Genomic DNA, 24897 nt, shown 5'->3' on the forward strand with positions numbered 1-24897 from the left:
GGTTTCCTAGAGCCCCTGTGACACCCCGGCTCTCTGTGGGGCCTGGGCAGGGCTGTGCTTACTCCGCAATGGTCAGCAGGTGCCGGGTGCTCTCGATCTGGATCTCCATGTAGCTGTTCTCCAGCTCCATCAGCTGGTGCCGCAGGTCCATCTGCTCCTGGAAGGCGCCGATCAGCTGTTCCCGCAGCTGGTCCATCTCCTGCCGGTCACAGAGGGAGCTGTGGAGCTGCACCTCGGCTGTAACACACGAGGGGTGGGTTTGGTCACCGCGGGGGCGCCTCCTGCTGAATAGGGCACGTACAGAGCAGCTGCCGTCCCCAGGGCATCGCATGCATGGGGGCCTGCAGGGATCCCTCCTGGGTCATCAGAACCGCCTTCCACCGGGATGGGGCACGGCCGCACAGCTGCCCTCCACTGGGGTGGGGGCATGGCTGCCCAGGTGCCCTCCACCGGGGTGGTATGAAGCCGCCCAGGTGCCTTCTGCTGAGGAGGAGGTGTGGCCGGGAGCCCAGCACCTGGCTCCGGCGGAAGCAGGGAGTGGTGCCAGCTCAGTGTGGGGCAGTGTGATCGGGGCAGGTGCAGCCCATGTCCCATGAGCAGTGACAGGCCTGGCAGCGGGGAGGGCCGGCCCCATGGGCGTTACCTTGGATGTGGCGGATGTCACCCCGCTCGCCCCGGGCCAGGCGTGGCCCCTGCGCATCGATCTTGCACTTGAGGCGCTGGATCTCGCTGCGCAGGTCTGAGATGATGCTGGTGTACTGGGCAATGTGGTACGAGACATTGAGCAGGTTCCGCTTCACCTGCGGAGACGGGGCGAAGGGTCAGCGTGTCGGGGAGGCGACTCCCGCCAGCACCGCACCCCGACTGCTCCTGTGGAAAGGGGGCGGGTCTCTCCGAGAAGGCAGGAGGGCGGGGTGCTGGGTGCCCAGGCAAGGGGGAGGATCAGGATGCCAGGTGGGGGAAGGGAGGGTGGGGCGCCCGGTGAGAGGACAGAGGGCGGGGCGCCGGGTGGGGGAAAGGAGGGCGGGGCACCAGGTGCCCCAGGCCGGGTGCCAGCAGTACCGTTGTTTTGATGCTCTTGGCGCGGTCGGCGTAGGTGAGGGTGCTGCGGGACTCCTCGAAGGCGCTGCTGGCGGGGCTGATGTGCGCGATCATGACTGTGCGGCTGTTGCCCCCGAGGGAGTCCTGGCGACAGAGGATCGTGGGGCTGGGTGTTTGCCAGGGCCGGAGGCTGCAGCCCTATCCCCAGGCCTGTGCCCCAGGCACTGGAACCGGAACGAGCTGGGCCCAGGCCCGTCTGCCCACCCCCAGCCTGGTGCTAGGGGCCTGCGCTGTTCCATCCCCTTGGCCACGCCACAGTGGTCCCGACCTCCTGGCACGTACGGCACCCGGGCTGACGTGGGCCAGGCCGAGCTGTGCAGAGCTGGTGCCGTCCCCCTCACCCTGGGGTGCTCCAGCCCTGGGCCCCCTCCCCTGGCCTGCACCCCAACTGCCCACTGCAAGGTGCTGCTGATCACCCTGCCCTGGCCCAGGGTCCGGCGGGCGCTCATCCCGCTGTACCTTCAGGAGGCGAGTGAGCTTGCTGTCGCGGTAGTTGACGTACTTGGGGGCCCCCTTGTCACTCAGGGCATTGATGCAGTTCCCCAGCGCCAGCAGCGAGCGGTTGATGTGGGCTCCCTCCTTCATCCTCTGCCCACGGTTCTGGGTCTGTGGGGGCAGGGCAAGGGTGTGAGGCAGGGATTCGGGGCTAGCCCTGGGGGAGGGGCACGCGGGACTTTGTGCATGGCCACTCCCAAGCCCGGATCACACCCCCGGCTTGCAGGCGCCTAGCAGCACACGGAAGAGTTGGCTTGGACATGACAACGCCCGGCAGAGCAACAGGGGCTGCGCGGGCATCGGGGAAGGCGCGGCTCAGGGCACGAGTTCGGTACCCATACAATAGCTCCCACTGGGGCCCTCGCCATCACCCCCTGCAGGGCATGGCGCATTATGGCGTGGCCAAGGGCCCCACTCCTCCACTGGCAAAGAGCTTGTGGCTAGGGGTGTTCAGCTGTTTGGAAACATCCCCCCCACTCTCCCCGCACTTAAATGGTCTTTTTCTTTTTAAAGGAGAGAAAATCAAAGGCAACAGCCCAGTGCTGAGCACCAACAAGCCAGTGCAAACAAGCAACCCTACAATAACAAACGCACAAGCAACCCTAGATAACAAATCAGTGTGCACAGCCCAGTGCCCACAAATGACCCTACAACAATCCCCAATACGCACGGGGACCTCCAGCAGACCCCAGTGCGCGGTGCGAGCCCACGGCTTGCGGGCAGCCCTTCCCTAACAGAACATCTCCTAACCCAGTGCTTGCCTTGCCCCCGCAGGTGCCACCTTTCCACAAGCCGCAGGCGAAGCTACAACATGAACCAGCCAGGAGTCCAGGCTGGGAAAGGGAAAGCCGAGGTCATCTGACCTGCCCCCCTATAGGAAACTGCCAGAGCCCCCCTGTGCCCAGTAAATGGAGTGTGGAAATGGGGATTGGTCTAGAAGAGGGCCAATCCCAAGCCTGGGGCACTAGGGGGCGCTGTGAGCTTGACTAAACCCGGGCAGCACCAGCTGGTGAAGTCCGTTGTTCTGCCTGGCACCAGGACTGCGTGGGCAGAGCAGATCCGGGAGCAAGGGCTCCAGTCCCCCACGCAGCCCCAGGGAGCACAGACTGCGGCCGAACCCGACACACATAGTCGCGTGGGACCATGGCACGTGAGGGACCTACCCGCAGGACTGATCCAGCCCCAAAACTGGTGACTCCAGCCCTGGGCACCCCACGCACAGCTCTGCTGGTGCCCATCAAATGTACAGTCTGACCCACGGCCCCCTGGAAGCGCCAATCACCACAGTCTCTAGGGGCCAAAGGTATCCATTGCTGGCACACCGAGTGGGAAGCAGCGTGTGTGTTATCATGCCCGTCAGCCTGACCTACTCCTGGTCCATCACCCACCTGTACTGGTGCCCCTCAGTTCCGACCCACTGCCCCTGCTAGTCCAGCCCTGGCTCGACGGTGTACTAGCAGCACACCACACCACACAGGGGATGTCCGACCTAGACCAAGGTGGATGCATTTGGCCTGCCCAGCTTCCTGGGCACTGGGGTGGGTTCTTTGTCCTGCCTTTCGCAAGTTCACTCTCTCTCCATTCAGGACATGGAGGGGCCAGCCCCACCCCACAGACTTGGGGGGCTCTGGCAATTTGGGGGAGAGCCATCCCTTGAGTGGAACCCCTGAACCCTGCCTTCAGAGACTGATCATGTCGGAGCCTGTCTCCTGGCCTCAGTGACCCCCTCGCTGGGATCTGCAAAGCCCCAGCTCCCAAAGCAGGGTCCCCGGCCCTGTCTCACAGTCGCAGCAAGAGGACATGGCTCGACCGCAGCCCCACAGCCAGGCTGCAGCGGCACTGGGATTAGAACCGCGCCGTCCTGGCTCCCGGCCCCATGCCCAGATCAGGAGGCCACGTCCCCTCAAAGCATCACGCTACTGCCATGTCTCCAACAAAACCTGCTGCAGCACCCAGACTGAGCCTCTCCACCCCACTTGAGAGCCTGCCCCCGGCACGTGCCCACGTTGCTGTACATTCACCCTCCTGTTGCCCCTCTACCCCATGGTGCATGGAAGTGTTTTCCCCTGTGCACCAACCGGCTGCTGGCACCGCTGGGCTGCCCCCCCGGAACCCCCTCCCCGTACCTGAGATGCCCTCTCGGAGCCAGCCAGGTCGATCATGAAGAGCCGCCCCACCCGCACCTCCTGCATGATGTTCCTGATGCGGGGCTTCTGGCGGACGGTGACCTGAAGCACAGCATGGGACCGCGACGACGTCTGGTTGGCGGCCGTGGGCTCCTGCATCCTCTGCTTGTTCCCCTTCAGCAGCAGCTGCATGACCTGCGGGGCGGCAAGGGGGCAGGAGGGTGATGGGAGCGGGGTTGAGAGGGGGCAGAGTGGGACACAGCCAGTCCCTCCACCACCCACTTCCTCCAGCACCCCGCTGCACATGGCAGCTTCGCATCTCCGCTGGGCACCCCTGCAGCACATACAGCCTGTGTCCCTCGATGTTCGTTCCCCTTCACCCCCCAGCCTGCCGCGCCGGGTCAGTACACGCCCCACCAGTGCCCTAACAGTGTCCCTGGGTTTTGTGGCCCCCCTTCGCAGGATGTCACTTCAGCACGGTGCCAGGAGAGGGGAGGGCTGTAGGGCCGCGCTGGGACAGCACGCTGACAGGACTCGGAGGAGGGGACTGCCGGGCAGGGCACTCATGGCCAACAGCCAAACCACGGCTACTCCAGACCCAGCTCCGTTGGCCTGGCATCCAGGCATGGGGCAAGTCTCTAGGCTCCTATGCTCGGGGCCAGGAGAGGCTGTGTGTAGGGGGGGCTGGAGACAGGGGAGCTGCAGGATTGAAAGTCGTGCCGGGGTCTGTGCCCCAAGCTCACCTCCTTGGCGTTGATGGTGGAGACTTCCGTGATCCCCGCCACCTGGATCACTCCCTTGGCGTCCTCCCGCAGCTCCAGGAAGCCCAGCGATGGGTTGAGCAGGTCCCGGATCATCTCGTTGTAGATCTAGTCGCAGCGGGAGGGGGTTGGCACGGGGGAGGGAAAGCGGCAGCCAAACAACCCCCCTCTATGTCTTTGGCCACGGGCAGGGGTGAGCTGCAGGAGGCTGGCATGACATTTTGCCCCACCCCATCCATCTGGGCTGGCCACTCCCTGCAGCAGATCACCAGGGAGCCCAATGCACCCTCCACAGTCAGCCTGGCTTCGCTCCCCATCAGCCCTGGCTGCCTGGCTCTAGGGATCAAGCCCCGTCATGCCAGTGCCCACAATGGGGGCCAGCGTGGAACATGCCAAGGAGGGGCCTCACCTTCCCCCAAGCCAAGGACACCCCCGCCTTTGGGGGGCCAGGCAGAGTGCCAGGCGGCAGCAGGGAAATGCAGCCGATATGCAGGGAAGGGCCAATCCCCCTCCGCTGGGCGTTGGCAGCTGTCGGGTTCCTGCCCTGACTCTGGGCAGAGTCTTGTCTGGACACTGACAGCGGCTGGCGAGTGCTGATGGTTTAGAGACCCCAGGGCCCCAGGCCTGGATCTGGCTCCCAGCCCCCCAGACCACTAGGGGCTGAAGAGCTCAGAGAAGGAACATGAGGGTCCTCTGCTCCTTGGCACCTGTGAGCTCCCTCAGGCCCAGCAGCTGCTCCCCACCCTGCCCCGTAGCACTACCCCTTAGCAGCCCTGCCATGAGGTTCCAGGAGCTGGCACGCTGCCCTCAGCCCTGTCCCTCTGGACCAGGCCCGCGGCAGGACTGGGCTGGGTCCCGGCTGCACGAGGGAGCTGGACGCCCCCGGTCCCTGCCCATGCCCCACTCCCGGATATTTATCCTCTCGGCCACCCCGGCCCCGTTGCCTGGCTCCCAGGGAGTCTTTGTGGGTGGTTCCTCCCCGGCAGCCTGGCTGCGTGTGTCAATATTGTACTAGCCCATACAGGCAGCGAGCTGGCGGCAGAGTCCCCGCGCGTTACCAGGGCGATTATCTGCCCGCTGGGCACAGAGCGGGTGCTCGCTGGACCACAAAGCCGGCGACCGAGACGGGCAGAGACGGTGGAGCGACCCCGGGGACTCCGCGTGAGCTGGGGAAAGGGGAAGCCAAGTCCCTGCAGTCCCTGGCACCTCCCAGACCATACACACGAATGCACGTTACACACCCCACCTGCCTGTCTGTACACACGTGTGCACACACATACTATACAACACACACTATGAGCACCACACAGACCCAACCCGCCTGTCCACACACACTATACAACACACCCTGTATCAGCACCACAGACACCATACACACACAACCCACTTGTCCATACACACGCACGCACGCACACACACACACACACACACACTACAGATACACCCTGTATGAGCACCACACACACCATACACACACAACCTACCTAGCCATACACACACACACACACACACACACACTACACAGACATACCCTGCAAGAGCACCAAACACAGAACCAATCTGTCCATACACACTCACTATACAGACACAACCTGTATGAGCACCAAACACACAACCTGCCTGTCCTTACACACTTGGGCCTTACCTCAAGGTAGGACATAGACACCTCATACTCCATGTCATCGCTGGTCTCCTCAATGGCTCTGAACAGATCATGGAGGGTGCGTGCGTAGATGCCGGGCTCGTGGTCTGTGCCCAGCATGGTGTACGTCTTCCCGCAGCCTGGGGGCAGCAGGAAGGCAGTCAAGGCTCTCTGCGGGGCAGGGGACCCCATGGGTCTGTGCTAGGCGGGGAGGGGACAGGGCATCCCCTGTGGGTCTGTGCTGGGTGGGGTGGGGATGGGGACCCGGCCACCAGTGGCTCGCAGGCATCCCCCGCGGACACCTGCTTCATGCTGCACCCTCCCCTTTGTGGCTCTGAGCCGACTCCTTAGTGCCAGGGCTGGGGGTTTGCAGGCCCTGGGTCCCTCCCAGACCCTGCCCTCCCGCTACCCTGGTGGCGAGGCCGAAACATTATCTTCTTGGCCAGAGGTGCGGGTATCTCCCTGCCCCGTTTGGCTCCCTGCCCTGGCCCCTGCGGGCAAGCATTCCCAGCGTGGGGTGGCCCTTACCGGTGGGGCCATAGGCAAAGACGGTTGCGTTGTACCCGGAGATGACACCTTCGATCAGGCCTTTGGTGGTAGCGCGATAGACCATCTCCTGCAGCCGGAGAGCACGGGAGGGTGACAGGCCCCGGGTGGGGAGGCGGCGCAGACAGACATGTCAGGATTCTCTCCCCACCCCCCCGTGTCCTGTCATCTCCCCCGTCCACAACACCAAGGCAATTACCTTTGGACCAACCCCCCTCAACTGAAAATGTGGGGCACGCATGTACCAACCAGCCTCCCCCCGGGTCCCAGGCCCCTCCCCAGCTGTCCAGCCACCGTTACTGACCTTTCCTCTGCTCCACTCACCCACCCGCATGCAGCCACCACCCTAACCCTCCCGGCATCCCCCTCGATCCCACACGGCCTGGTGTGCTGGGACAGATCTGTGCTCACCCAGCGCGCAAGGACAGAGCTCAGACCCTCCTGTGCTCCATGCCCTGGCTCCTGACACCCAAGGTGCAGGAGAATCACCACTAACAGGGAGCAGTATAGGGCTGCTGACACACAGCTGGACAGCTCTGATTCCATCCACTAGATGAGTTTCAATTTCCTTCCCTGCCACCCGGGGCCAACGAGGGGCTCAGAAACCTGCTGAAGGGCGGGTCTCCGGGCACTGGAGGAAAGGGGATGCACAGTACCTCCCCACGCTCTCCCTGCCCCCGCTTGTCTTGGTTGTTAGAAGGAAGCAGGGGGCATTTGATGGGGGCAGCCTCCCCAGTGTCAGCGTATTGTGGACATTAGCATGAAATGGAGCTGCTGAAACCAGACCCAGGGCCCGGCCTGGCCCAGCCCCGCTGCCTGGCCACCATTGAGCACCTGCTGCCATAGCCACTGTGTCGTGCAGATGGGGAGGGGGCAGGGTGGGGGCCGAGGATGCTGGGATAGCAAGACCCCCCACCGAGGACCCCCCAATCCTCCAGGCTCAGGGCTGGGTGGCCCATACAAAGGGTTTGGAGCCTGGCAGGATTCCAGGGGCCCAGCTCCTCACCTGAGTTGCCGTGAAGTCGAAGGCCACGTCGAAGACGTAGGATTTCTCGCGGGAGCGGTTGGCTCGCAGGATGTCCTCGGGGTCCTCCATGGGATCCATGAGCACCACTATCTGTCAGGACACCAAGTGCCAGAGGTCAGCAGGGCGTGGCCATGTGCCAGCCTTCTTTCCTGGGCAGCCCTAGGATCAGGCCCACTTGCCCCACACGCTGCGACCCCCACTCTCCTTGGGAAGCCATGTGTCCCGGTGCAGCAATCGGGGGGATGAGGGATGGCATAGCTGGCACCTGGGCTGCAGCATGCACTGGGCTGCCATACACCTTCTGCAACAGGGTGGCAGCAAAATGAACCTCCATTAGGACTCTGAGGACAGCCCCCCCAGCCTGCCCCACTGACCAGGCTGGGTAGAGACAGGCCATCTCTCAGGGAGACCGGTGAGGGCAGGGGGCCATTCCGCTCTCTGGGGGGTAAGCAGCTCCCTGTGGTGCCGGGATTGCACCTCCTGGAGAGTCCCTGAACCAAGAGGCTCCCCAACAGGCTGAGACACCCCGAGGCCGCACACCGAGGGACGGAGCCAGGAGGGGCCAGCTGGGCAGCTCCAAAACCCAATCGAAGGGTGCTGGGGGCACAGACACTCGGTGCCAGCTGGCAGCTGCGTGGCCTGGGAAGTGGCACTGCCCCAATTTGGGGTCAGTCCAAATGGTTTGTTTCCATATTGGCCATGTTTTAATGTTAAAATTGGTTTATATATAAAACACAGCCACTTTCTAAATGAAACGTCCTTTTGAAAACAAACCATGGAAGCTCTGGTTCCAGCCCTGGCAAAGCAGGATGGGCTGCTTTGGTCACAGCTTCTCCCCACCATTTTCCAAAATGTATTTTTTGTCAAAACAGACACGAGTTTGCAAAAAAAAAAAAAAAAAAAATTGGTTTAGTCAAGAAGGTGTTTTCCGAGAGGGATCTGTTCTGCTGAACATTCCCCAGCCAGCATCACTGCTGACATCAGGGGAGCGCCAGGTGACAGCCAGCTCCATCACGCCCTGTGCCCTGGCATGGCTCCATCACCCCCTGCCCTGGTTCAGCTCCCAGCTCTGCCATGCCCCCTGCCCTGGCATGGCTCCATCACCCCCTGCCCTGGCATGGCTCCATCACCCCCCCTCCACACACACAGCCCCCCAGGCATGGCTTCCAGCTCCATCACGCCCCGTCCTGCCCTGGCATGGCTCCATTACCCCCTGCCCTGGTTCAGCTCCCAGGCCTGCCATGTCCCCTGCCCTGGCATGGCTACATTACTCCCCCTCCCCACCCCCAGGCATGGCTTCAAGCTCCATCATGCCCCCTCTGCCCTGGCATGGTTCACTGCTCCATCACCCCCCCAACCTAGCACAACTCCCAGCTCCATCATGCCCCCCATGCTGGTACAGCTCCTGGCTCTGTCTTGCCCCCGACCCTGGCATGGCTCCGGCCCTTCTCTCTCTCAGTCTCCTTGTTTGCTGCTATCCTCCCCTGGGGGCTCAGGGTTTGCAGCCTTTTAATAACTGACCTGATTCCGAGATGTGAGACAGGCTGGCCCCTGGGGGCTCGGCTGGCAATTAGACAGTGCTAAACTGGAGCTCAGCTGCACTCCAGGGAGCAATGAGCAGCGAGATGGGGCAGGGAGATCTCTGCCGGCTTGTACGGGGCACAGATTGTCTAGCAGGGACCGACCTCTGCTTTGGCCTCTCCCCTGGGCAGGGACAAATGGAGAAGGTAGATCCAAAAGGAGACCGTTTCCACATGCCCCAGGGAACACTAGCCAGTGACCTCCCTGCTCCCGAATGGCCCTTTTGAAAGCTGGGGTCACTCGGGAACTAGGCCCACAGACTAATGTCACAGCTGCTCTCTCAGGGGAGCTCAGGAGATTAGGTTTGCCAGAGTGGCCTTTATTTAAAGACTAGCTGGGTCTCAGGTGTCAGCTGGGGAGACACGGCTACAGCTGGGTGGTGGAACCAAGTCAGGGCCCCGGAGCAGCAGTTCCGCTTTCCAGATGGCAGCATGCAGAGGAGAACAAGGGCGGGGATTGCGGGGGGCTGTGGGTCCCCAACAGAGCTGGGGCTGGAGGGTGCAAGGTCAGGACTGAGGGACACCAGCAAGGTGTGTGAGCCGGAGGGGTGAGGGGTGAGAGGTGGCAGAGCTGGGATCTCTGGTCCAGCACGAGAATCCAGAGAGACCAGGGCAGCTGCTCCCCGAAGCGAGTGCCAGGGGCTGCAGGCTCTGTGCGTTACCCAGTGTTCTTCACCCACTCAGCCCCAGGCCCCCGCCAGGGAAACATTTATCTTCCTTTGTCCTCTGTGAGCACTGCTGGCCCCTGCTCTTGCTCCTGGGCGCGGCCCAGCGCTGCGGTGGAGAGGACAGGCCCACACTTGCTGCTGGGACATCCCTCCCCATTCACAAGGCACCTGGCTGTTTGTTGAGGCCCCACAGGACAAGATAAGCTGCTCTTCAGCCAGGCTGGGAAGGCGGAGGCTGGCTCTGGAGGGGGTGGCCTCGGGGACCCAGCTGTGCCTGGGTCCACTGTGGGGAGCCCAGCGAGGCAGACCAGCCAGAGCACTGAAATAAGGAGGAAATGAAAGGGGATGGGGGGATCCAGGGATCCCTGGAGTAGGATGGTTCTAGGAATCCACTCCACTTGCATGCACCACCACAGTGGCATCTGGGAAATGCTGGAGGCCAAGGGCCAGGGAAGCCCTGCAAGCTCAGTGGCTATCACCCCAGGTCCAGCTCAGGGGGTGGTTCTGCTTAGGGTAACCAGACAGCATATGTGATTAATCGGGACGGGGGTGGGGAGTAATAGGTGCCTATATAAGAAAAAGCCCTGAATATCAGGACTGTCCCTATAAAATCGGGACGTCTGGTCACCCTAGTTCCACTGGAATTGCAGCCGCACCCCCCAGTGCTGCCGTGTTTGGCCCAAACAGCCCCCTGGCCCCGTGTGCTGCTGCCTGGCATCAGGTTCCTCTTTGAACTGGTGGGAACAAGGCTCAGGTTGGGTTTCAGAGCAAGGAGAGAACAAAACCATCCTCAGAGCCTCTTGGCCAGGGCTCAGTGTAATATGATCAGCAGCCACCAACCCAGCCAGGCAAGGCACATGTGCACAGCAGGGAAGGAGCCTGGCCAATGGACCACCAGCCTGGCATCCCACCCCCTGGCCATCCCAGGCAGTGGGCCGATCTCCCCAGTGTTGGTGCAGGATATTTCAGAGGAAGCCCTAAGCCCCCAGAAAACACACCCAGCTCTGCAGTGCTGCACAGGGGATGGGGACAGCTCTGGAACCCCAGCAGCTGATCTGATGGTGCCCTTAAGCTGTCACTAGCATCCTCACCAGCATCCTGGCATATGCCAGGGCTAGTCACAGAAAAGCACAACCCCTAGCTCTTCTCTGGCGCTTGTCATCAGTTAATCTCAGGGCACCTTACAAAGGAGGCCGATATTTCAGGCCATTTTACAGATGGAATCTGGGGCACAAAGAGATGCAGTGACGTGCCCAAGGTCACCCAGCGGGAGGAGAGGTGTCAAAATGGGATTAGAACCCAGTTCAGTGCTCTAGCCACTAGGGCCTCCCTCAGCTTCCAGGATATCCTGCTGCAGCAAGGTCCAGAGGTTAACAACCCTAAAGTAAGCGCATACATACAGCACGTTCGGGGAGTCCCAGGTACTAACAAGCCCCAGCTCATTCTTACAAAGGGCTTGCTGTATCCGTGCTAAGACCATTGCCAAGGCAACCAAGAGATGGCAGCAGAAGATACAGGGGTCTTGCGAGTACGTTCCCCCTCAGGTGTGGGGGATGGCCCATCAAGCTCACAAGCTGCGGGGAGACAGTACATGTGCTTGGGGTTGGGGGCGTGGGTGACCAGTACAACCCAGGATAAAACACTTTGGGCCAGATTCCCAGCTGGGGTCTCCAGCAGGCCGATGGAGCTGCCCCGACTGATACCCACTGAGGCTCTGTTCCCTGCAGACTGACTCCTGCGGGGACAGCGGTGGGAAATGCAGGAGGCTGAGGGACAGGGCAGAGCGTGCGGTGGACGGGCTGCAGTCAGGACGTTCGCCCTGTGCTGGCTGCCAGGCCTGGGTGAGCCAGTACTGCCCCGGCGGTTTTGCAGGCCAGCCGAGGGACAGTGGCACAGGAGGGATGAGCTGCAGGGAGAGGCTGCTCTCCCGTTGTGCCTCCTGAATCGGGGCATTGTTCCCGGGGCCAGGGCCGGCCCTTAACGAGCGCTTTGTGCGCGGTGCCAAGAGAATCCAACTATCCTCCCCTGCGCCAATCCGGGCCTTTGATCGCAGTCCTCTGTGGGCCAGCGACACACAAAAGCGGCTCTGTGCCACTCAGGCCGAGGGTGGGGCAGCGCCAGCAAGGTGCCCTCCACAGGGGGGACAAGCAGGGAGCGCTGCCCCACGGGGGCCAGTGGGGGCTCCCCACACACTCTCGCTGCCCCCAACAGGGAGTCGGGGTGGGGGGCTGTTCACCCTGGCGGGGGGTGCTCTCCCCGACTCTCCCCCTTGGCCATGGCACACCAGGGAGGGAAGGGCTGGATCCACCAGACCTCCTGGCCAATAGCTGCTCCCTCCCCACCAGTCCTCGGCCCTTCCCCAGACACTTCTTCCAGCCCCTTCCCCCCAGCGAGGATATGGGGGGGGACACAGCCACCGCAGCGCTACCCCCTCCCCCCCTCCCACTGCCTTCTCCCCGTCTCCCATTTCAATGCAGATTTTGACCTTTCCCAAGTGCCGGGCTGGCAGGCTGGTGTCTGTGTGTAACCCTACCCCGGCGGGAGCGGGGTGCGTCATTCCACCGCACCTGTCCTACTTCCATCCTCACCAGCATCTCCTAGGTGAGAAACAGAGTGCCCCCCCCCACCCCGGGCTATGGGCATCCCCTGTGCCAGAGCCACTTACTGGGTGCCAGGTCACCAGACAGGGGTTAACATCACTCCCCACCCCACCCCACCCCACCCCCTGGCATTCCTTCTATTGCAAGTGCTTCTAGGGCACCCGTAGCATCCCGCTCTGCTTTGGTATTGTAGGGTCTCCCATAAAGGTAGGGCTACACACGCTGTTTTGGTATTGTAGGGTCTCCCATAAAGGTAGGGCTACACACGCTGTTTTGGTATTGTAGGGTCTCCCATAAGGGCCGAGCTACACACACACAGGTTTGTTATTGTAGGTTCTCCCCTAAGGGAAAAGCTATGCACGCTGGTTTGTTATTGAAGGGTCTCCCATAAGGGCAGGGCTACACATGCTGGTTTGTTATTGTAGGGTCTCCCAGGGCGGCTGGCACTGGTTTTTGTTAGATAAAATCCATGTTTGCATTATAAATACGAAGATCAGAAAGAAGTCCTGCTACCCGCCCCCTGTCCTCCAGCACAGGGCAGCGACAGGGCCCCGCACACTGGCTCCCCAACAGAATGGGCTCACGCAGAAACTAGCAAGGGCAGGGCTGGCCAGGAGAGATTCCTGACACCATGGGGACGGCGGAGGCAGGATCAGACAGGCTGCAAGGAAGCCCCCGTAGCCCCCGTGCCCAGGTGCTGGGATCAGGAGAGATCCTGTCCACACCCCCAGTCCCTGGCATCCTTGTTTCCACCCCCCCCCCCACTCTGCCCCCAGGCCCTGACGTGGCAGCTGCATTTGTCTCCAGAAGTTCTATTGCTTGGAGCCAGCGTTGACCCCCGCCCCCCCCGCCTGCGCACACTCGTTGCCACGGCGACTAGGTGCTCCGATAAACCATGCTAGTGCACGTCTGAGATAGCATTGTCCCCTGGCTGAAGCGGGGCCCACGCCAGCCCCTGTGCACCTGGGGGAGGGTGCACCTGCTATCCAAGGCAACCCAGAGAAGCGGCTTGTGTCTGACCTCCCAGCCCCATACATACACACAGGAGTGGCCAACACCCCCCACCCTGATGCCCCGCATGGCGCGGGCAGAGCCACGGGCACAGGATGGCTGCTTCCCTTGGCCTGGACTTTGTTCTCGGTTTTACCAGGGGAAGAAAATCAGCCAAAGAGGCCCAGAAGGGGAGGCTGTGGATTTGGCATCCCAGCGAAGCAAGGGGCGGGCACTCCTTGGAGGTCAGTGCGGGGCACTTTTTCCTCCTCGCTAGTGAACTCAGTTATACTGGCACCTTGATCCCAGACCCGCCGCATCTCCTCCTATCCCAGGCCTGGGCTCCCCCAGCTTAGCTCTGCCATCACCCTGGGATGTGGGGCCCTAACATGCCAGGTCACCTCTCTTCTCACTTGCAGCAGCCCCTGCTGTTCCAGCCCTGGACAACTCGCCACTCCTCCAGCTCTGGGGCTGTCTAGGACAGACCCCACCCCTGCCTGCCTGGTGCACCATGTGTGTGTGAACAGACCAGACACTGTCCAGAGGACTCCATACATGAGAACCGGAGTGCTTGTTCAATACGGAGTCATCCTGTTTTGCTCTGGGAGCTGGGGGAGAAGAAGCCTTGGGGGACATTCCTACCTCCCATTGCTGCGAAGAAGGGAACGAAGGAAGGGGAAAGAAAGGCAGGAAGCTTAGAGGGGAAGATGGGCCTGGGGATGGCATGAGAGTGCGACAGGGAACACGCCTCTCCCAGCACAGCCCCAAGGCACCCGCCTTCCGCCCCATTCTCATCTGACACCCAGGGCCTGGGTAAGGCTGAGGGCACCGGCTGCCAGATACAGCGGGACCACAGGAAGTGTCTTGCCCTGTGAAAACATGAGCAGGGTGTAACTGATGCAGTGACGTCTGCAGGGAGTCTAAGGCAGTCGCTTAGAGCGGGGACGGCCCTTGCATCTCAGTGGGGCATTACCTCTAAAACCTGTTCGTCTGGAGCCTGCCAACCTACCCTGCAAGCTGTGTAACCACCCCTTCCCTGTCCCCATAGTCTGGGCATCAGCCAGGCCCTCACTCAGGCACTGGTAACACATCCAGACCACAGAGCTGGAGTGGAAATGCCAATGGAGCCATGTTCCACCGCACTTGGGACATCAGGTTGATTTTGCTGGAATTTCATTTTGCGTCAGATGGGAGGGTGGGTGGGTGGAGTTCTGAAATGTCCCATTGCAGCCTTTTTGGAACAAAGCATTTCACACCGTTGTATTCCCTTCTGCAACCCATTTCCTTCAGAAATGGGTTGCAGAAGAGAATACAACGGTGTGCTTTTGAAGCGAAGCTAAAAGCCAGACAAACCGCTGCTATTTTGTCAAACCCAAACGTTTCAATTGCCCCCAAGTGAATTTCCCTTCACAGAGGCTTTGGGACTTTTCGGGGCTTTGCTCCAATACAGAGCGAAGGCAGATGTTGAAACCCCAAATCCTTTGTGAAACAGAACTTCCATTGTCCCCTCCTGGCTCTGACAGACAGCTCTCCCCTCCCCTGCAATCCGGCTGCATCTCGAAGGGGGGCCTGGTCTGCCCTGCTCCCCACCTGGTGGCCTTGGGCCCAGCTGCCCAGAAGCAGCTCTGCTTCCAGCCCAGCCAGTTACCACCCTCCTGGAGAGACTCCTAATACCGCGTTCAGCCCAGGTAAACACAGATGGCAGAGACAGCCCTGAGCTCACGGCCGCCTGCTCTTCCCATAATTGCTCGAGGGGAGTAAAAATATCCTGCTAATAAACACAGCTTAATTTGCTCTTGATGTGAGGCCGTACTGGGGCTGGCGAGCGGTAACCCGGCCCCAGTGCTTAGCAGCTGTTAATAGAGCTGGATCGATAATGGAATGGGGCGAGGAGAAGCCAAAGGCAGCCAGGATCAGACAGCGCCGGGGGACAGGTTGATAGACCCAGACCCTCAGCCAAGGGCCAGATCCAGGGAGTTTGTTCCAAGAGTTTCTTACACTAAAGAGCAGCTTCAGTGCCATGAGCAACCCTCCATTAACAAACCAGCACGGGCAGGCCTGGGGCTCACACGCGACCTACAACAACAAACCAGCAGGGGCAACCTGGTGTTTATGATGAACCCTACAACAACAAACCAGAGAATACCTGGTCTCCTGAGAGCAACGGGTGGGCTACCCGAGCTATCTCCTAAGGACACGCAAGGCTTAAGAAGGGGGAAAAGGATGATGCAGCTGTTAACCTTTTCTCAGCTGGCTCCCCACCACTCCCGTCACCCAGGGAAGGTAGAGATTGATTCTGGGGTTGGGTTTTGTTTTCCCTCCCTTTCAGTGCTTAGTTTTTGGCTCAGTAGCTTCTGGGGGCAGGAGGCTGATCTGAAGTGTGACTGATCCGGGTGAGTGATTGGCCAGGTTTGAAAGAATCCTCACTGAACCTAGCACGGGACATTTTCCTTTATCTTTTGCATCCTGCATTCCCACACGGTGGGACCCCCACAACCTGCGGTGCTGGGCGTGGCACGAACACACAGTGAGAGACAGGCCAGGCCCTGAAGAGCTCATGCACTAACCAGACGACGGTGCGCCCAAGGAAAGATAACGGCCCCACTTTTGCAGATTGGGAATTGGGGCCTAGAGAGATGTAGTGAATCAGGCCCCCATCTCCAGAATCCCAGCCCAGTGCCTCATCCACACGGCCGCCCTTCCATCCACGCTCCAGCTCAGCGAGCTGCGGAGAGCACGAGCGGGAATTGAGACAGGCTGCAACTGACAACCGGGAGCGGGAACTGTAGCGCTCCAAGGCCATTTGCCACATCCGGGGGCGAGGGTCCCCAGTGTGCATTTAAAAACGCTTCTTCTTGGGCAGTCCCAAGGGAGGAGGTTTTACCGTTTGGTTTGGATTTAAAGGAAAGCCAGAATGTCCCCTAATTAAGGCCAATGGCCCCTTAGAGGGTGGGGGGCTGCTGGAGTGCTGGGCAGGCCAGCCAAATTCAGATTCCCAGCAGGAGCATTCTTTGTGGGCACATGGGCCTAGCAGGTACAATTCTACCTGCACTTCCCTAGCACCTTGGGAAGCAGGTGATTCAATGCAAAACTAGGAACAAAGGAAACCAAGTGTAACGGCATGAAAACACCTTGCTCTTTGCTTTTTAAAGGGCATTGAGAGAAAGAGCTCCTGGAAGATTTTGCTTGTTGCATTCCCGTCTCCCATCACAATCCTTAGCAAGAGGATTTCAAGAGAGACACTGCCACATATCTTCCAGTCACACCTAATGCAGGAAAGGCCAGCGCGAGCTTCCTCTGTATGCTGCTCTGCCAATGCACCTCATTCTTAGCTTGCAGGCCCCTCCTTGCTAGCCCAGCCCTGTGCTCTCCACACACAGCTCTGCCAATGCCCCTGAATCCTGACCTGCAGCCCCCCAGCGAGACCATCTTCTAGATTCATTTCTCTTTAGACTGGACACCGGGGGCTTTGACAAAATGCACCAAAATCACAGCCACTTACTCAGACCTGAGGCAGGATTTGAACTTGGATCTGCCAGAGCGATGTCCCCGACACACGATGCCAGCAAGCCCCCCGCTCGCCCACCTGCCCAGAATGCTCCTGCCATACCTGTTCATCCACTTTATGAGCTATGAGAGTAGCTCCTTCCTCCAGCTCCACCATGCTGATCGGCCGGATCCGAAGGGCCACCTGGAAGAGAGTGAAGAGAGGGTGAGAGACATGGGCGGCGAACGGAGCCGGTGGAGGGAAGGCAGAAGAGACGGGGAATCGGCACCTGCACGTGAGCCATGGTGCCAGCCTGGCACAGAGTGTCTCCAAAAGTTCCTAGCACTTAGGAAGCTGGCTGAGTGCGAGCCGCCCACCTGGCACAGCGACTTTGCTGCCGATGTCCATTCCCCACCCCACGCCTCACCTGAGGCATCACCTTTCTAACGAGGCAGTGCAGAGGCCCCGGCGTGCCCTCCCTGATGGCCACGCACCCAGCAATTACAGCTTTTTCCTGGAAGAAAGAAAACACCGCTGGGAGCAGATCGGTGACTCCGGCTGCACACACCAGCCCTGTTGCCAAGTTTAAAGGGATAGCTTCAGCCAGTCTGTCCACAGAGGGGCTTTTCCCTCCCTCTAACCCTGAGCTCTTCACTGCCTGGCCAGCCGCTGGAAGGTCTGGGTTGCAAAAAGCTTATCAAATCCATCAATTAGCGAAGCTCCCAGCTAGCTGTTTGATCCATCAGCCCAAGGTGTGCTTGGGATTTGCAAAAAGGTTTGGTCTGTGAGAGCAAAGCTGCTGACGGTTAGTGATTCCTGGTGCAGCCATGTCCAGACCAGCTCCCCAGACACTGTGGCATCGATTCCCTACTTCGCTTCATTTACCCAGTGTGTGTTTCACAGCTGAGTGGGTCCACTGCCTGTCTGGGGGAGAGTCTCTATAATGGTCACATTCCCTACAAAGGGACCAGGAGCTTGGGAAGAGGCTGAGTCCCACCCAGAAAGTCCAAAGCCAAGTGCCATGAGACATAGGGCTCAGTTCTGGGCCCCCACTCATCACTGGTGCTAATGGGGGTGAGGCATGGGCACTAAGGAGAGAAGCCCTATATTTCGGAAGGGGTCAATTCAAGTACTAGTGGGTATGTGAGCCCTGGAAATGCCCGCAATCTGCCAGGTGCTGTCTGTATGCCAGGACACCGCGCCAAGATCTTCATCACCCAGTGGCAACACACCCGGATTTGTAACCTTTTGTATCCTTCACATTGAAACGTTCCCAATTAATATTAGGTTTTTAAAGCTAAAGATGCAATAAAACCCAATTTAGCTTTCAAATCTGAGCCTCTAGGGCGATCACAGAACATTTAGGTCATAGAGAACCACCAGGAATGAGCCAACCAAATTTATTTTAAAAAATGATCCACGAAGCAAACAGGCATGCAATTTCCATGTACATAATTCTACAGTTATACGTCCTCTCAGCGATGAAATAGTCTATCAATGGGGTCAGTCCACTGACAACAGTGTGAAGTACAGTCTTATAATCCCAGAGCCTCACCGGATCCTTTGGATGTTAATTGGCGCTCACTTGCAATTTAGCAAAACTGCTCCTTTTCTACTTCATGATACTACCAATTAATATGAATCTGTCCTTTACCCTCATTCTGTCTCCACCACTGCTGCATTGTCTCTTTCCACTGCACTTTATTTATGTGAACATCTGTACCAGCATCCTTCCCATACTGCCAGCACCGAAGCATTTCAATAAAACATTCATGATTCTCAACAACCCTCTTTAGAAACCCTGCTTGAACAACTCACAAACCAGGAACCCAACCCTGGGGCACGGCCTTACTAACTTATACCTTCCCAGAATGCTCTGCTTCCAACTTACCTTGAACTCTCTCGCACGAGCAACTACAATTTCCCAGACTCCTCTGCAATTTGGCAGTCTCCAACCCTAACTTCTACTTCTCTCTTATCCCAAACCACCCGATAGGCTCCCCACTGTAAAACTGGCAGAACCCAACCCGCAGCGGAAGCTTGAGTAGCTAGAGCCAAAAACCGAGGTCTTTGGACTCATTTGTAGCAAATACTGCAGACGTGAGTGTCACCCCCCACACCAGGCCTGGCTTCCTAGCAAAGGCCAAGTTGAGTTGGGCACTTCAAAATTGTCTATTGTTAATGAAGCATCAGTGTGAGAGCACGATTGGTGGGCCGCGTCGCTGACCAGAATCTCTTGCATGAACAGATCAATAAATAGCATCTTTCCAGGCACTAACGCACATCGGCACATGTGGGAATTGTGTGGGGAGCGTCACCTGAGCCCTGCTATTAGGCAGCATCACAACCCCGCAGTTCAAATGGACCTGTGGGTTATTGACACTGACAGGCTTACTCAGAGACACTCCAACTTAACCTTACAATGGACATTGCCTATCCCCACAGAGGGGCTGGTGGCTACATATAAACCAAGACGGGGCTGGGGCTGGTCATAAGAGCACTGAGATAAAAGTCCAGCCATATCATTATGCACTATGGGAGATTACACTCCGGGGCATGAGCGCTTACACACTGCACACCCACACACACCCACACCCACACCGCACAGCCAGCATTTGCTCTTCACTCACACACACACACGTGCCTACACACTGCACACCCAGCATTTGCTACTCTTTCTCACACACACACACACACACACACACACACACACACACACACACACGATACAGCATCCAAAGCACACTTTACAATGTGCACTGCTTAGCCACAGATCCCACAAGTTGCCCCCAAAGGAAGTTGAGGACACCTTGTATCATCTGGGATTGGGCTCTTATTGTTCCTCTTACATTCTTGGATCTGCAGTATCTTTCTCCTTCTGTTCTGACAGTAAAACAGGAAATCTGGAGAGGCGCTGAGATTTTTTAGAAGACAGTTTTACTGCTCTCCAGTAAACAGTTCCTTTAAAAATATTGGCATCATCATTTGATTTGTGTGTGTGTAATGCTGCTGCAATTCATGACAGCAAACTGTAGGAGGACAAAGGCTGCAAAATCCAGTCCTTAGGAGGCTATAACAAGTACTTTAATACACTCACAAACTAATATATATTAGTATAGTATGCACACAAACTATATTAGCCACATACACACATTATTTTGCATATACGTGCACACCACCACACTTACACAGTGGAGGTCTGTAGCACCTCCTGACTACACTGTGTGGCTTTATTCCAGGTGTGTAAGAGCTCCAGAGGGTTACACACACACACACACACACACACACACACACACAGGTGTTACCCAGGTGTACACACACTCTTTCCCCAGCTCACATTCAGGTAGTCACTGTGCACAACACCGGTATTGTTTCAATCAACAAAGGCACTTTTACTACAGGTTCCCAGAGAACCTGCCCAGCTAGGAACGAGCGTGGGGACAGAGGGCTGGCTGCAGCCCCGTCCTTACATACAAATGCAGCTAGAGACACTTACAGTGACTTGACCCAATGGATCCAGGGCATTTCTGGACTGAGCAGGGGGCAAGGGAAGACAAGTGACTAGCGCCCAGCCTCCCAGGCGCTGAGGCCAACATCCAAACTCCAGCTTTTGCTCCCGTTCTGACCAGCCACCCAGCCCTTTTCACCCTGCCAGACAGGACATGAGCATCATTAACCAGCACATACTAGCTAGCAGCGCGAAGGGGAATTCCCCACTCTCCCTGGGTTCCCGATGTGTGCCCGCCGGGCATCACTGGGCACAGTTGGCAGCCAGTCCCCCCTCCCACGCTGAGCACGAATCAAGTGACAGAAAAGAACAACTTACCGTGAGTTGCTGGTCTCTGGACTCCTTCACCTCCTTCATGATCCTGGCAGGTGCACAGAGGGTCTAGAGGGGAGGGCCAGCAGCAGCTGCCACAGGCATGGCTCTCAGGACCCTGCACACGCCACTCCCCCCTCCACAGACCTGTCACTTGCATCCGCTGTTTCCTAAACAACCTGAGACTTAGGCTAATCCTCCCAGAGACAAAAGGGGGAGGCGGGTTGCAGGGACGACACCAGCCCTGCCTGCCCTTTTCCCATCCACGGGCTTAGGGCCTTTTGTCCTCTTGGCCCCCCGGAAGGCTACAGAGCCACAAAGGGCTGGGGTGCAGCATTCCTGCTCCCTTTGGGGAGCTCTGGCCCTGGCTGCCTCTCACTCCAGCTGACCAGGCTGTGCTCAGGAGGGCCAGCCCAACTCTGCCCAGCTGCTTTTGCTGCCTGCGGGATCTCGCCGGGTCCCCTGGAGATCTTTAAACTGTACACAACAACCACCGCGCAGCAGGCTCCTGTTGACACAGTAGCACACAAGCAGCTGGGCTGGGCTCTGCTTCGCTCAGTCGCCCTCTGGCGGCAGGTATAGGGGTGTGTGTGCGTGCGTGTGCATGCGTGTGTGTGCGCGCCATGCAGCTCTGCCATGGGGAGCTGGGCATGTGAACTGCATCTACCCAGCAAGCGTGGCGCGGGGCACGAAGCGTGGCTTTGTGGGAAGTGCCTGGGTGTGGTGTCTACACTCTCGCTGCAACCCAGGCCGTGTCTGCTGGTGACGGCGTGTAAGAGGCGTGCACAGCAGGCTGGGTCCACGCTGCAGTGGGGAGCAACTCGCCCCAGTGAAGGCTCCGGCTGTGGGCAGGCAGAGGGAGACTATGCTGGTTCAGCAGTGTCCATAGGGGAGGCACCGCTTGGCCGTGTAGGGGACACATGCGCAGGGTTCAGGCGTGTCTTCACTGGCCTACGCCATGCCTCACCATCTGCACAGCTATTGATGTCCGTGCTGGGGAAGGTGCAGCGTGTGCATGCCCCACGCTGCGGCAAGATTGGTGCAGTGTAGACGCACCTTTAAAGAGAGACACCTGTTGTTTGGCGTGCTTTGAACCTGTGCTTGCTCGCCCAGCTGAGGTCCTTCTAGGTTAAGACCGCTAGGGAAGGTTTATGTGTGGGGACTGTCGGGGATGAACAGGGGGTTGGGCTAAAAAAATGTGTAAAAGTCACAAAGCAGCTTCCAGTGTAGACACAACTTAGGGCTGAAAAAAGGAGTAAGAGTATGGAGTAAGCTTACAGTGTAGACACATCTCGAGAGAGTGAGAGTAGGGGGACAGCATGTGTGGGTAATGGGGACAGCATTCCTCTCTCTCTCTCTCTCTCTCTCTCTCGGAGGACTCTCCTCTTAAGTTTCATTCCCAGTTCTTGGCCCAGCACCGTGACAGACTTTTATCGTGAGATGTAAACGTGAGCGTTGTGCAAGTCACATTCACCACTTAACACCCTTTCTTTGAGCCCCACCAGCCAGCGTCCGTGCAACGTGGGGAAACAGAACGGAAAGATGCTATAAATAATCACCAGGATTTAATCAATAGCTTGGAAGAACACAGCCCAGCCGGAATCCAGATGTACCAGGCAGTTTCAGACTCGGAAGGAGGCAGCAGCTGTTCCTATGCAGAGCCCCAGTTGGACAAGACGGTAGGAGGCGCTGGGGGATTTGAGTGGCACCAGAGTGTCCTGTGGTAGTGACTGAGGATTAATGTGCAGCTTTGTTAAAGGTGTCTATTTTAGCAGAAAACGGTGGCCTCTTGTGAAGCTGGTTGTCAGGCTCAGACGGATGTGGGCAGGGCTGTGGGGCTTAGATCGGCGTTTGTGGGACAGCAGGCGACCTATAAAATCACTTGGTTGGTTTCCCAAGCAGCAAATACACGCAGTATCTGGATTTGATGGAAAATTGAGCCCTGGCTCTTGAAGGAATCAAAGATCCCCGAGCACATCTATCAAAAGGAGGGATCCTGTCCAAATCTCTCTCTGGACATTACATGCTACTAACCTAACTTCCCCGGCACCCTCCATCGGAAAAGGACTCTTCACTTCCTGCCTTCTGACTGTTGGATTGGGTTGCTGTGTGCCTCATTCCACCCCAGAGCTGGCTGCATCGCAGGGGTGTTCCATGCACCCAGCAGCACACTCTCATCTCTGCTCAGTCACCCCAAAGTGCCGTTGGGTTTCTAGGGCGCCTGGCATTGGAGCGGGAATTTGACCTCACAACCTCAGCATCATCCCCCCTTTACAGAGCGAGAAAGTGAGGCAAAAGGAGGGGAAATGACATGTCCAAGGCCAGAGAGAGAGAGAGAGAGACAGAGCTCAGTGTAGAACCCAGGAGTCCTGGCTGCCACCTACCCTGCACCGCACTACCTATGACACTAGCAAAGGCCCGGGGGCTGGGAACTAGCATATTCCCTAGGGGTGCACAGCTTTGCTGGGGAGGGTTGAGGACCCTCCCTTCTCCCTTCTTAGCCTTGTCTCCTTTCCCAGCTGTGGGGCCAGACCCTTCCCCTCAGGCTAGCGGCAAGCAGGGGGAGGGGTTCGTCATGGGTGGGTGAGGGTAGGGAGAATCCACACTGGGGAGATTGGGCTAACGGCTGAGAAACTGGTGGAGGGATGGTCTCCCTCTAGACCTTGCAGATTCTTTCTGCAGAGATACAGCTTTCCCTGTCCATCCGCGCACTCGAGCCCTCGCCAGGCTCGTAGCCTCTCAAGCTCCACAGCCTCCTTTCCTCTGGCCTCAACAAGTGCCATCTCCCTGCTCGTCTCCCTTCACAAGGCTGCTGCAGCGATCCCGTCCCTAGCCTGGCGCTTGGACCATGGAGCCCCTCCACCAGCTCGCCCTTCTCTAGCACAGCGGCTCTCAACCTTTCCGGACTCTCGTCTCCCTTTCAGGAGTCTGATTTGTCTAGCAGATGCCAAGTTTTACCTCACTTCAAAACTGCGTGCTTACTAAATCAGACACAAAAATACAAAAGTGTCACCGCCTCACTGTTACTGACAAATCACTGACTTTCTCCTTTCTACCAGAGAATTATAAAATAAATCCAGTGGAATACAAACACTGTACTTTCATTTCAGTGTATAGTATATAGAACAGTATAAACAAGTCATTGTCTGTATGAAATTTAAGTTTGAACTGACTGCATTGGTGCTTTTTATGTAGCCTGTTGTAAAACTAGGCAACTATCTAGAGGAGATGATGTACCCCCGGCAGACCTCTGTGTACATCCAGGGTATGCGTATCCCTGGTTGGGAACCACTGCTCTAGCGCATCAAATATAAACTACAAGTCTTCACTTTCAAGGCTCTTCCCAGCCCATTCCCACCGACCGAGCAGCTCTCATTCAGCATCGCAAGGTCGATCTCCATCTCTGATTGCCTCCTGAGGCTAGCCTCTGTTGCCACTTGATATGTTTTCAAACAAGCCCCTTTGTGCTTTCTCCTCTGCTGCACCTCGTGCTTGGGAGACGCTTCCTGCGAACACCTGCAAGACTGACCTCATTATCTGCCTTCAGCTGCCTCCTTAAAACTCTCCTTTGCCATGATGCCTAGAACGAACAGTGGGTAACAGCTGGGGAGCTGGTGTGTGGAGACCACAGCCTCTCATGCTGACCGACATACTGTCTCACTGTTTCCTTGTGTTCCCTGTTAGTCTTTCTCCATCGGGTGCCTCTCGTCTGCTCCTTGGGGCAGGGATTGACTTTGTTCTGTGTTTGTTCAGCACCTAGTGCACTGGGTCCTGCTCCACGACTGGACTATCTGGGGGCTACGGTGACAGAGAGAATAAATACTGAAATAGCAAAAACAACACGCAGACGGGAACAGGTGTGGGGCAGGAGGGATTTCCACTCTCTGGGGAAGGAGCTAGGGGTCAGGGCTACTGAGGGACAGAGCCTGCTCTACCAGATGCAGTCAGGACTCCTGGATTCTATTCCTGGCTCTGGGTGAGTCACTCCCTCACCCAGTGCCTCAGTTTCCCCATCTGTACAAAGGGGATGATTATACTGACCTGCCTGAGAGGC

General features: G+C 58.1%; 1 protein-coding gene across 1 annotated transcript in view; it reads right to left on the reverse strand.

Moving 5' to 3' along the window:
* The window catches only part of KIF19 (kinesin family member 19), a 29652-nt gene extending 8244 nt beyond the window's left edge, over positions 1-21408 (reverse strand). Inside the window, exons 1-11 of the mRNA XM_038372373.2 lie at positions 20850-21408; positions 17147-17227; positions 7678-7788; positions 6654-6741; positions 6129-6265; positions 4466-4591; positions 3723-3917; positions 1561-1707; positions 1063-1185; positions 644-800; positions 63-237 (exon numbers count right to left, since the gene is read on the reverse strand). Coding sequence (XP_038228301.1) covers positions 63-237; positions 644-800; positions 1063-1185; positions 1561-1707; positions 3723-3917; positions 4466-4591; positions 6129-6265; positions 6654-6741; positions 7678-7788; positions 17147-17227; positions 20850-20888 — 1379 coding nt within the window. The 5' untranslated portion in view covers positions 20889-21408. The remainder of the gene's footprint in view (positions 1-62; positions 238-643; positions 801-1062; positions 1186-1560; positions 1708-3722; positions 3918-4465; positions 4592-6128; positions 6266-6653; positions 6742-7677; positions 7789-17146; positions 17228-20849) is intronic.
* Positions 21409-24897: the final 3489 nt, after the last annotated feature.

Source organism: Dermochelys coriacea, chromosome 14, assembly GCF_009764565.3.
Source record: "Dermochelys coriacea isolate rDerCor1 chromosome 14, rDerCor1.pri.v4, whole genome shotgun sequence".
NCBI classification, from domain to species: Eukaryota; Metazoa; Chordata; order Testudines; family Dermochelyidae; genus Dermochelys; species Dermochelys coriacea.